The 12,612-nt window shown below is 39.2% G+C and overlaps 1 protein-coding gene across 2 annotated transcripts in view; it reads right to left on the bottom strand.

Moving 5' to 3' along the window:
* LOC140200380 (lysine-specific demethylase 3B-like) overlaps positions 1-12,612 on the bottom strand; it is a 132,685-nt gene that overhangs the window by 61,142 nt on the left and 58,931 nt on the right. For both annotated transcript variants that reach the window (XM_072263634.1, XM_072263635.1), the window contains exons 10-12: positions 10,544-11,910; positions 9,094-9,295; positions 5,511-5,725 (exon numbers count right to left, since the gene is read on the bottom strand). In XM_072263634.1, the coding sequence (XP_072119735.1) occupies positions 5,511-5,725; positions 9,094-9,295; positions 10,544-11,910 (1,784 nt within the window). The remainder of the gene's footprint in view (positions 1-5,510; positions 5,726-9,093; positions 9,296-10,543; positions 11,911-12,612) is intronic.

Genomic DNA, 12,612 nt, shown 5'->3' with positions numbered 1-12,612 from the left:
AAGGGCAGAGAGGGAGAAGCAAAGAAAAATTTCATGTTGGGGGAAAGAATGGAAGGGTTAAGGGTGAAACCTTTGCTCAGTTGAGTTACTAGCACTTGCTACTCTTAGTAGTCACAATATTTGATTCTGTTAACTGCTCCAGAAAGGATAAAAAGTGCACCATCTGCCCTCACTGTGAGTGCCCAGCTCAATTCTAGTTGTCAAACTTTCAACTTCCATGCTATTTTTCTGAACTTCTGAGGATAAAAACATCGAGAGATTTTCTAGTTAATATCACTATTACAATTCACATATGCACTCACGCACGAGATATCACCCTTTGTTGGAGAAATGTTTAAAGTAGTAGATAGAAATATACTAGTCAAAGTTGCTTGACATCAACAGTTAATAAGTAGTTACCTCTAAATTTGGAGCACTGGTGGCCTCAGTGGCATCCCATTATCAAATTCTACATGTCTACCGATGAGAAACTGCATAGGACGCTTACTCATCAAGCAAGTTGTAACTTTCCAAGACAGTGAAAAACTCCTTTCAAATGACATAAATCATCTCGTCTGCAGTAGACAGCTCCTATACCAGTCATGCTGTCTTAGAATATCCCCTCCTCTTGCAGACCAATGATGCACAGCAATAGCAAAACATTTAAACTTTGAATCAGAAACAAGTTGGTGCGAGTGAACAACACAATCAATAGCGATGTCCTGCAGACAATTCACAAAACTATTTTTTTTACTAAGACATCTTTCAAATATGATTCTACTACTAAGCATTGTGTGATTGGAACCTGTTTTTTACATATAAATGGGCTGTTTTTGGGCCCTGACCAAACTCGCACTTTGCCGTCTCTGAGGGAGTTCAGTGAGGTTTGGTGCATAGTGTGTTGCCTGGAGACAGTGCAAGTCCACAACTGACTTCCCCTCTGATTGAGGCGCGAACAAGATTGGAGTCGGCGAGTATAAGAGTGGAGGACGCCAGGTGTTCAGTGTTGTCTGCCTGCGTTTGACTAGTCCTTCTCATCCTCTTGCTAGCTGTTGATTGTGGAAAGTGCAAGAGTCTTGGGACCCACACTGCAAGGACTGATTGGCGAGGCTGTGGACCCATCTTAGGGGACTTAGAGGTCCATGTTGCATGTGCATCTGGATTTTCGTTACTCTTATTTTACTTTTGAGCGGTTTGATCGGGGTGGATGTGCAATGGAGTGCTTCAGCAAAGAATGGCCCTACAGCCTGCTCTGGGCTACCAGCGTGGCGTTGATCCGAACTAAACTGAATACTACTGGACTCCTGGTGTAATGTTTGATATTCTATATGTTGTTTGCTTGCTTTTTGCCATTTGCTCAATTTGTTCTTTCGCACTTGTTGAGTATTTGGGGTTTTCTGGAAAGGATTCCATGGTGTTTCTTTGCTTTGTGGCTGCTTGGGAGAGGAAAAACCTCAGAGTTGTATTCTATATACATACTTTGACAATAAATATAAATGTACTTTGAATTTTCAAATATTTAGGTGCAAGGTTACTAAGTGACTTCTGCAAAAAAACGAGCTCTGGGTTTCCCAAACTAGTCTCTGTTGACCACAAAATAACACAAGGTACAAACATAACTGGGGAATTTTAATTTCATATTCCTTGACAAAATACCTGTGATCTACTTCAATGTGGACAATATTCAGTACCATGAATTCCATATATAAAGAAATGAAAATCGAAAACATTGGAACAATCAGTTGGTCAGGTATTATCTACTGAGAGAAAAAAAAGAGTTAACGCTAATGGTCAATAATTTTTCATCATAACTGGACACTGTGTGTGCGTGCACACATATATATGTATATACATAATATGAATACACACATGCACACAGTACTGTGCAAAAGCCTTAGGCGCATGTAAAAAGATTCTGTAAAGCAAAGATGCTTTCAAAAATAATGTAATGAGAAGTTTCTAGATATCAAAAAATTACCATAAAGAGCACCAAACAGTAAAAAGCTAAAATTAAATCTATATTTGGTGTGACTATATTCTATATTCAGTTTTTTGCCTCTAAAACTGAATTAATTCTCTCAGGTACACAGTTGTGCAATTTATAAGAAAATCAGTTGGTAGGTTGTTGCAGCAAACATCTTAGAGAATTTGCCACAGTTCTTCTGCAGACTTTGCCTGTCTCGCTTGCTTCTGTCTCTCTAGGTGATCCCAGACAGCCGTGACGGTGTTGAGATCAGGACTCTGTGAAGGCCATACTAACTGTTTCAGAACTCCTTGTTTTTCTTTTTGCTGGAGGTAGTTCTTTATGACCTTGGCCATGTGCTTAGGGTCATTGTCCTGTTGCAGAATGAAGTTGGGACCGATCAGATGCCTCCTTGATGGTAATGCAATATTCAAGAATCTGCTTGTACTTGTCAGCATTGAGGATTCCATTAATTCTGACCAAATCACCAACTCCATTTGCATAAATGCAGCCCCAAATCTGCAGGGAACCTCCACCATGCTTCACTGTTGGCTTCAGACACACGTTTATGTAACGCTCTCCAGCTCTTCAACCGACTAACTGCCTCCCGTTTGAACCAAACATTTAAAATTTTGACTTATCAGTCCAGAGCACTTGCTACCATTGTTCAGCACCCCAGTCCTTGTGTTTTTGTGCGTAGGTGAGTCTCTTGGCTTTGTTTACACTTCAGAGGAATGGCCTTTTGGCAGCAACTTTTCCCACGAAGACCACTTCTGACAAGACTTCTCCAGACTGTTGAGTGGTGTACTTGGGTGCTAGTGGTTTCTAAATGCTCAGAAACAAAAGCAGTGCTGGACTTCTTCCGATTTAGACGGGTCGTTCATTTGATGTATCTCTCATCTGCTGCAGATAGTTTCCGTGATCAACCACTGCATTACCGGTCTTCAATGCTGCCCATTTCTTTGTGCTTCTTCAGCTTGAACAGCACATTTTGAAACTCCTGCCTGCCGCAAAATTTCTGCTTGAAAGAGACTTGACTGAGACACCATCTTGTGTCTTGTTGCTATGCTCACTTTTGCTATGGTGTAAGAATGGATGATTTGAAGGATAAACTGTCACATCTGCCACACCCTCACCTTTTAGTTAGTTGTCCAAAGGGAGAGTAAAAATGGTTGAAATATGAAATACAGATTAGTAGATTGGAAATAGCTGGTATCTATTATTACGAAATTGAAACACTTAGAAATGTTTAACCACAGCTAACCACAATTGAGATCAGATTTGGATCAGGGAATCATACAGTTGCAAGAAAGAGTTTTTGAACCCTTTGCAATTAATTGTTCATAAAATGTGCTCTGATCTTCACCTATGTCACAATAATAGACAAACACAATCTGCCTAAACTAATAACACACAGACAGTTGTAGTTCTTCTCGTCAATATGGAGTACACCATTTCAACAATCAGCCCAGGTTCAAAGAAGTATGTGAACCTCTAGGGTAATGCCTTCGACAAAAGCTATCTGGAGTCAGGTGTTCCAATCAATGAAATGAGGTTAGAGGTGTGGGTCGTAGAGGTGCCCTGCCCTATATAAAAAAAGACACACAACGTCAGGTTACTGACAGAGCCTGGTCTTCTCAAGAAAGATCTGTTTATGTGCCCCATGCCTCAATCAAAACAATTTTCAGAGGACCTTAGAAGAATTGTAGAGATGCATGAAGCTGGAAAAGGCTACAAAGACATTTCTAAAGACCTGAGTGTTCATCAGTCCACAGTAAGCGAAAAATGGAGTATATTCACTACTGTTGCTACTCTCCCTAGGAGTGGGCGTCCTGCAGAGATCATACAACAGCACAGTGTGTAATGCTGAAGGTGGTGAAAAAGAACCCAAGGGTAATAGTAAAAGACCTGCTGGAACTTGCTAACGTCTCTGTTCGTGTGTCCACTACAAGAGAAACACTGAACAGGAAGGATGTTGTTCATAGAGGGTCACCATGGAGGAAACTACTGCTCTCCAAAAAAACACTGCTGCAAGTCTCAAGTTTGCAACAGACCACCTGGATTTTCCACAATGCTTCTGGGACAATGTTCTGTGGACAGATGAGACAAAAGTTGAACTTTTCAGCAGAAATGCACACTGCTATGCTTGGAGAAAAATGACAATGCAAACCAACACCAAAACCTCATCACAACTGTGAAGCATGGTGGAAGGAACATGGTCTGGGGCTATTTTGCTGCCTCAGGGCTTGGACAATTGGGAATTGTTGAGGAAACAATGCATTCAAAATTGTATGAAGACATTTTACAGAATATCAGGGTAGTGGTCCTTCATCTGAAGCTTAATAGACATTGGATGATGCAAGGAGACAATGATCCGAAACACAAGAGTAAATCAACAACAAAATGGACTGGGAAAAAATCTGTGTCTTGGAATGCCCAGGTCAGTGTCCAGATGTGTACCCCCAATTGAGATGCTGTGACATGACCTGACAAGGGCTGCTCATGCAAGTATTCCAGATATATTGGTAAACTGGAACGATTCTGTATGGAGGAATGGTCTAAAGTTTCTCCTTGCCGTTGTGCAAGTCTGATCAGCTGCTACGGAAAATGTTTGGTGGAGGTTATCGCTCCTTTAGGAAGTTCTATCGGTTATTGAATACAAGGGTTCACATACCTCTTCCAGCTTGGACTGTGAATGATTAAACAATGTGTTCATTAAAGACTTGAAAAGTACAATTGTTTAGGTATTAGTTTAGGTAGATTGTGTTTGTCTATTATTGTGACTCAGATGAAAATCAGACCATATTTTATGCAGAAAACCAGGTAATTGTTAAGGGCTCACAAACTTTTTCTTGCAACTGTATGTAACGCATCCAAATTCCATTTTATACATACACACATGCAGACTGAAAGTGCAGAGAGGGGATTGATGTTTCCCCTTGTTGGGATATCTGGAAATAATAGTCAGTCTGAAAGTAAGGGGCTGGCCTTTCACAGACCCAAGAAAAACTTTGTACATCAAAGGTACAAAACCTTGGCATTTTCTTCTCAAGAGGATTGTGGGAGTGCAATCATTGAGTAACCAACTCAACGTTTTAGGAACAACTTCTTCCCCTTCACCATCAGATTTCTGAATAGTCAATGAACTCATAAGCATTACCTCATTATTCATCTTTTGCACTTTAAAATTACTGCAAGTTACAAAAATAATGTCTGGCACTGTACCGCTACTGAATAACAAATTTTACAAAACGGCAGTGATAATAAGCCTGATCCTGACTCTGATCAACAGATTTGTACGTGACATAGGAATCAAAGGATATGAGGCTACGGCAAGAAAGTGGGCATAAAATATCTACTGTTGATTTACAGTAAACTGTAAATGCCTTCTTTGTAGGAGTATTGAAGATTCTGCTATTGAAAATCATTTGCTGTTTCAGTTCAAAGGCAAACAAAGCTCTTCAGGATAAAGATCTACTCACACATAGAAAAGTTCATTAACTTGATATTTTAAAACTTGTGAATAAACAACATATAGACAGTATTACCTAAAATAAAATTAACTTACGGTGTGGTTCTACCAGAAGCATAGCTTCTTTCTCAGACATCACCAGCTGACAGAATTGGTCACCAACATTTGCCAAGATGTACTTGGATGTTTCCAGGTCGAGGCCTTCAGCAGGCGTACGTGATGGAATCCAAAGACTCAGGGCTTCAGCATCACACTGTCTAGGATTTAAAAAGCCTCCTACACGCAGGACACCTGTCCTTGTAAACGCTAGTCTGGAACAAGAATAGGAAACTATACAGCAAATATTCAACATTTAACTTCTACTGCCTCAAAACAACGAATTTCATGTCACGTTAAGTCAGTGACAATAAATCTGATTCTGTATAACATTTGAAAACAAAGATCAATTATTTATAAATAAATTACCGGTTCTAGGCTGGAGAACTAACATAAAATTCTTCTATTGGCTGAATGATCAATATGCTACAGGTAACTTATCAGCAAAGGTCATGTTAAGCTGTCAATTATATTATGTACTGAACAGAGAAGAGCCACATTACTTTGCTTCTCAAATTACACAACAGTTTGGGGGGGGAACAATGCAAATAGATAAACTAAACTTTGGTATTAAGTGACTGTATTTCTTAAATATTTAGTGTTAGAACAAAAATTTATGGAAAGCTAAAGGCAATCTTTATTTTTCATATCCACTAGTCTTGCTTGAGACACTTCAAACTACAAGGACACTGAACTACAAAACTGAAAAGTTCTTCGAATCCACTTGAAAGGGGCACAGTGGGCTTGAGAAAGCTTTCATTTGTAGGTTGGCAACTGTCTTTGAGTATATCAGTGGGATTAGTCAATAGGGATTATATGAAGGTATGAGACGTGAATTAGCTAAGATAGACTGGCAAATGACACTTAAAGGATTGATGGTGGATATGCAATGGCAAGCATTTAAAGGTTGCATGGATGAACTACAACAATTGTTCATCCCAGTTTGGCAAAAGAATAAATCAAGGAAGGTAGTGCACCCGTGGCTGACAAGAGAAATTAGGGATAGTATCAATTCCAAAGAAGAAGCATACAAATTAGCCAGAGAAAGTGGCTCACCTGAGGACTGGGAGAAATTCAGAGTTCAGCAGAGGAGGACAAAGGGCTTAATTAGGAAAGGGAAAAAAGATTATGAGAGAAAACTGGCAGGGAACATAAAAACTGACTGTAAAAGCTTTTATAGGTATGTAAAAAGGAAAAGATTGGTAAAGACAAATGTAGGTCCCCTACAGACAGAAACAGGTGAATTGATTATGGGGAGCGAGGACATGGCAGACCAATTGAATAATTACTTTGGTTCTGTCTTCACTAAGGAGGACATAAATAATCTTCCAGAAATAGTAGGGGACAGAGGGTCCAGTGAGATGAAGGAACTGAGCGAAATACTTGTTAGTAGGGAAGTGGTGTTAGGTAAATTGAAGGGATTGAAGGCAGATAAATCCCCAGGGCCAGATGGTCTGCATCCTAGAGTGCTTAAGGAAGTAGCCCAAGAAATAGTGGATGCATTAGTGATAATTTTTCAAAACTCGTTAGATTCTGGACTAGTTCCTGAGGATTGGAGGGTGGCTAATGTAACCCCACTTTTTAAAAAAGGAGGGAGAGAGAAACCGGGGAATTATAGACCGGTTAGCCTAACGTCGGTGGTGGGGAAACTGCTGGAGTCAGTTATCAAAGATGTGATAACAGCACATTTGGAAAGCGGTGAAATCATCGGACAAAGTCAACATGGATTTGTGAAAGGAAAATCATGTCTGACGAATCTCATTGAATTTTTTGAGGATGTAACTAGTAGAGTGGATAGGGGAGAACCAGTGGATGTGGTATATTTGGATTTTCAAAAGGCTTTTGACAAGGTCCCACACAGGAGATTAGTGTGCAAACTTAAAGCACATGGTATTGGGGGTAAGGTATTGATGTGGATGGAGAATTGGTTAGCAGACAGGAAGCAAAGAGTGGGAATAAACGGGACCTTTTCAGAATGGCAGGTGGTGACTAGTGGGGTACCGCAAGACTCAGTGCTGGGACCCCAGTTGTTTACAATATATATTAATGACTTGGATGAGGGAATTAAATGCAGCATCTCCAAGTTTGCGGATGACACGAAGCTGGGTGGCAGTGTTAGCTGTGAGGAGGATGCTAAGAGGATGCAGAGTGACTTGGATAGGTTGGGTGAGTGGGCAAATTCATGGCAGATGCAATTTAATGTGGATAAATGTGAAGTTATCCACTTTGGTGGCAAAAATAGGAAAACAGATTATTATCTGAATGGTGGCCGATTAGGAAAAGGGGAGGTGCAACGAGACCTGGTGTCATTATACACCAGTCATTGAAAGTGGGCATGCAGGTACAGCAGGCAGTGAAAAAGGCAAATGGTATGCTGGCATTTATAGCGAGAGGATTCGAGTACAGGAGCAGGGAGGTACTACTGCAGTTGTACAAGGCCTTGGTGAGACCACACCTGGAGTATTGTGTGCAGTTTTGGTCCCCTAATCTGAGGAAAGACATCCTTGCCATAGAGGGAGTACAAAGAAGGTTCACCAGATTGATTCCTGGGATGGCAGGACTTTCATATGAAGAAAGACTGGATGAACTGGGCTTGTACTCGTTGGAATTTAGAAGATTGAGGGGGGATCTGATTGAAACATATAAAATCCTAAAGGGATTGGACAGGCAAGATGCAGGAGGATTGTTCCCAATGTTGGGGAAGTCCAGAACGAGGGGTCACAGTTTGAGGATAAAGGGGAAGCCTTTTAGGACCAAGATGAGGAAAAACTTCTTCACACAGAGAGTGGTGAATCTGTGGAAATCTCTGCCACAGGAAACAGTGGAGGCCAGTTCATTGGCTATATTTAAGAGTGAGTTAGATATGGCCCTTGTGGCTACGGGGATCAGGGGGTATGGAGGGAAGGCTGGGGCGGGGTTCTGAGTTGGATGATCAGCCATGATCATAATAAATGCCGGTGCAGGCTCGAAGGGCCGAATGGCCTACTCCTGCACCTATTTTCTATGTTTCTATATTCTTGAATCCTTGCGGCAAGAGTAGCCACACAGAGCAAAATAAAAATGGTAACATTAACTTCTGTCTTTGAATTGTCCCTTGCCCCAGTAAAAGTCTGAAACATAATTAGAAATAAATGCAACCTTCTACAAATCTAACCAAGTTTTGCAAGCAAACAACATTCTGTAAAGCCAGTAAAATGAAAAGTTTTCAAACTGAAGCTCCCGGTAAAAATTTGAACACAAACAATCCAATTCAAATTAAAACTCTTCAAAATAAAATGCAGAACAGACTATGGTTTACTGATATCAGAAACGATGCAATTACTGGGATGGAGTGTCACACTCCAAATCATTAATTTGTTCAGTCTTTTGCTCTGATTAGTGGACTTGGATAGATTTGTAATCAGCTCACTTTTTCTTGTTTAGTTTATTGGACAAAGTTCATTCTCCCCTGAAAAAGCCTCAAAACTATGCATAACAGTGGTGGAGAAATATGACTTAAACCAATTAACAAAATCTATCTAAGAATTAGAAATTTAAAACTGCACAAACAGACTTGTACTGTCTAATTTCCCAGTGCACTTACTTTCTGAAATGAAAGAAACGACAGGACACTGTTGATTCATCATGATCTTTAAACTTTCTGTAACGCACCAAACGACATTCTCTGCACTTGTGAAGATGTGGAGCAACATTGATACAGGATCCATCTTGCAAGAAGGACTCTCCAGACTGCTTCAGCTTTCTCACCTTGGATACATCCTTTAAAACTGACTGATCCACTGAAACTGAAGGGAGGAAATAAAACCTGAATTAGAAACCACAACTACATGAAAAGGAGTCTTGTACAACCCCTGGAAACGTAATTAATACAAGAATTCAATAATCAATTTATCACCGCAATCAATTTCTATCAATGTAATCCCCAAAAGAATCAGGCATGAAACAAGGGGAAACAACTCGTGACAAAGAACTTAGGAATCAAATGCCATTTGTTCCTCCAAGCCGAAGACATTTACCATATGACAGGTCTCAAATTACTGAAACTGACATTTCAAAAGACTCTTGTTTACACTTCCAAAAATGGCAGCACTTCCACAATGTATTAATTATGTCTTTTGACCACTTGCTTGTGGAGCGGTTTCTAACCATGGATAGGAGCTCTGCAAGGAAAACTCATGCGCTTCCAATTGGCTAGAAAACTAACCATACAATCTCCCCATATCTACAAAAATTCTGTCGAAGTTTAGTAAATAAAAATCTTAATTGCACAGTAAATTAAGGGTTCTGTTCGGACATCAAAGAAAAGGTAATCTGTAATACCTCAGGTGTATCTTCATTCTATGGGATGGATAGCCAGAGAGATCTTCTATCAAATAGCATTGCTACATCATTTTATTCAAAGTTGTACTATATAGTTAAGCGATTAAATTTTCTGTTTATGCAATTCTATGAAATTAGGCATTTGTAATGTCATAGCTTTTAAAATAATCACTATTTATTGGTATCTAGCAAATATGTGAAAATACACTGGAAGACAAAAATCTCTCCTAATCAGCACAGCTAGTATAGCCACTTTTTTGACTAAATAGAATCTGAAAATACAAAAACACTTAACATAATTATCCCAAAGAGTTAAAAATATTAATTCCTTCTAAATTCAAACCCATCACAGAAAGGAGATCATATTACAGAACCTACTAACATTTGCCACAAAATTCTGTGGTGTAATAATGCACTCTTTGCCATTTAATGAAGCTAAAATGCTGTCTTCATAAAGAATGTTGTTAAGTCTAGTTACTTCTAGGAACACTGGTCACCGAGTTACGAACAAAGTGAAAACAAACATTGAATATAAATACTTCTAAAGTCTATTCAAATTGTGTGCTCATGACCACAATACAGAGGCTTTATATTTAGTGATTAGTAACAAAAACGTCAACTACAACCTATTCTTTCCACCGCATGTACCCAAGATTAGTCTTTTAGCATTACTTCCAAGGTTTTATATTTTGCTTATGGTGCTGTGAACTCACTTTTTGGAGGTCTTCCTCGGGGACGCCCTCTCCCACGGCCTCTTCCCTTGCCTAGTTGTTCTTTATTCCCTTCACCATCTGGCTCCCTCCTTTCATGAACATAAGACAGATATCCTTTTAGACCGGTCTTTGATTGCAATCGCATCTGCATCTCAGAATCACTGAGGTCTGATAAATCGCTGTCAGAAGCAGAGTCTGACTCATGCTTGATACCCAAGCTCCGTTCATCCAAGGAAAATTTCCTCTGATCAAAATGAGATTGCTGACTGAATGGACCATCAACACCATTATCAGACGGATTAAAGCCAAATGGAACCTGCTGCTGCTTTCCAGAATGGGGGGTGTCTGAGAAAACGCGCAGATGTTGATTATCTGGAGTAACAGAACTAGAAATAGGAACTGAAAGACCTGAAATGTGATCCCCAGTTGGACTGGTAGACAAAATGGGCATCTCAATATTGGTTGCACCAAACTGTGTTTCTGGAGAGTCTGGTCTAGCTGTACTTAAAATAGTTGTTGTTTGAGTAGAAGATGAAAATGGGGATGAAAAAATCTTTGGAAGTTCAGTTTTATTACCAGCAACATCTGTTGCCTCTTTATCAGTTTTCTTCCAGTTAGTTAATAATGGAGGCTTCACGATAACTGATGCCGGAGTGGAAGCTGTAGACCGTGTCGTATCACTTTTGAACAGATTTGTGTGCGACCTGTTAGTAGGCAAAGCATCCCCATTTCCCTTTAGATCTGCAAATCCAAGAAATGGATTTGCTGATGTAATGGTAGGCATTTCTTCCTTTAGAAGATCTGGTGGCTGAACTGACTGAAGAAACTGTAAGCTTGAGGTGCTTCGTGGAAATGCTGGAGTTAGAGTTGGCATGACTTCAGAAGCTCCAAGTGTTTTTTTTCTCTCAGATTCTTGTCCATGTGTACTTCCAGGTTTCAATCCAACAGGAGTTCCAACTGCCTGTGTCAGAGCACTTTTCTGACCAGGAGCATTAGAAGCTACCTTGAAGGAATTGAAACTGAGAGGATCATTTGACAAGCTTTCAGAAATTGCAGTGAAGTAGTTGCTCCGTGGAACATTCTGAGGCATGCACTGGAAAAACAAATTATTCGATAAGCTGCCCATGTCCATGGCAATCTTGTTACTAGCTTTATTGCCAGGTAAATCAGCCAGATTCCTGCCAAATCCAAATCCAAAGGCCTTGTTCTCTTGGACAAATGTTCCATTTGTTCCTTCATTACCATTTCTTTTTGACTCTTCCAGAAAAATTTGATTCTTATCTGATACTTGAATGGCTTCATCTTCAGTTGAAATTCCTTCTTTTCGAGTTTGGCTTGGATCTCCAAACCATTTTTTTAACGGTTCCCTAAAATTGTAATTTTAAAAAAGTTAGTGAATTAATCATGGATGAATTAACTGAAATTGAATTGACTACAAGCATTGTATGTCTGAACATTGCAAAAAAGCATTGAAAAAATACAAGAAAGTTAAGCTTCAATTTTTCAAAACTCATCAAGTTTTATTTCACAAAATTGTATTTAGTGATGAATACAATGATATTACCTTATTTAAAATGGGTAAGTGCTGTTATGCATTTTATTCTGAGAAACTTTCATATGTAGTTGAGTACCAAGTTTCCAGATTAAGTAAACAGTCCTCACCTAAGCTATTGATTCCCAGGAAACAAGATAAAAATCCAAAATGAACATATACTCCATTGCAACAATATTAACTAAAAATTTTTATTGAGTTTATTGGTTTCATTAAGTCAGACTAAAATATTCTGTAAGATTTACTCAAATTTGCAGCTTAGGCATGTAACAAAAACAAGTTTACTATCATCTCATAAATAATTAGTACCTGATCACTTCAGTAGCAACAGAATAGCATGATTCTCAGAGAAAAATTATTTCAGAGATTTTCAGCAGCAGCAAAGAAAACCAAATCTGAATGATTTACTCATTCACTCTCATCAGAAAATCAAAACACCATGAAAAAACGAATAAACAAACCATCTTTTTAGACAACTATTTTTGACAAAAATGGACTTAAAGTAATGCTTACTGCA

Source organism: Mobula birostris, chromosome 7, assembly GCF_030028105.1.
Source record: "Mobula birostris isolate sMobBir1 chromosome 7, sMobBir1.hap1, whole genome shotgun sequence".
Lineage (NCBI taxonomy): Eukaryota > Metazoa > Chordata > Chondrichthyes > Myliobatiformes > Myliobatidae > Mobula > Mobula birostris.
Note: the sequence above shows the minus strand (reverse complement) of the source record. Positions and strands in the feature narration are given on the sequence as shown.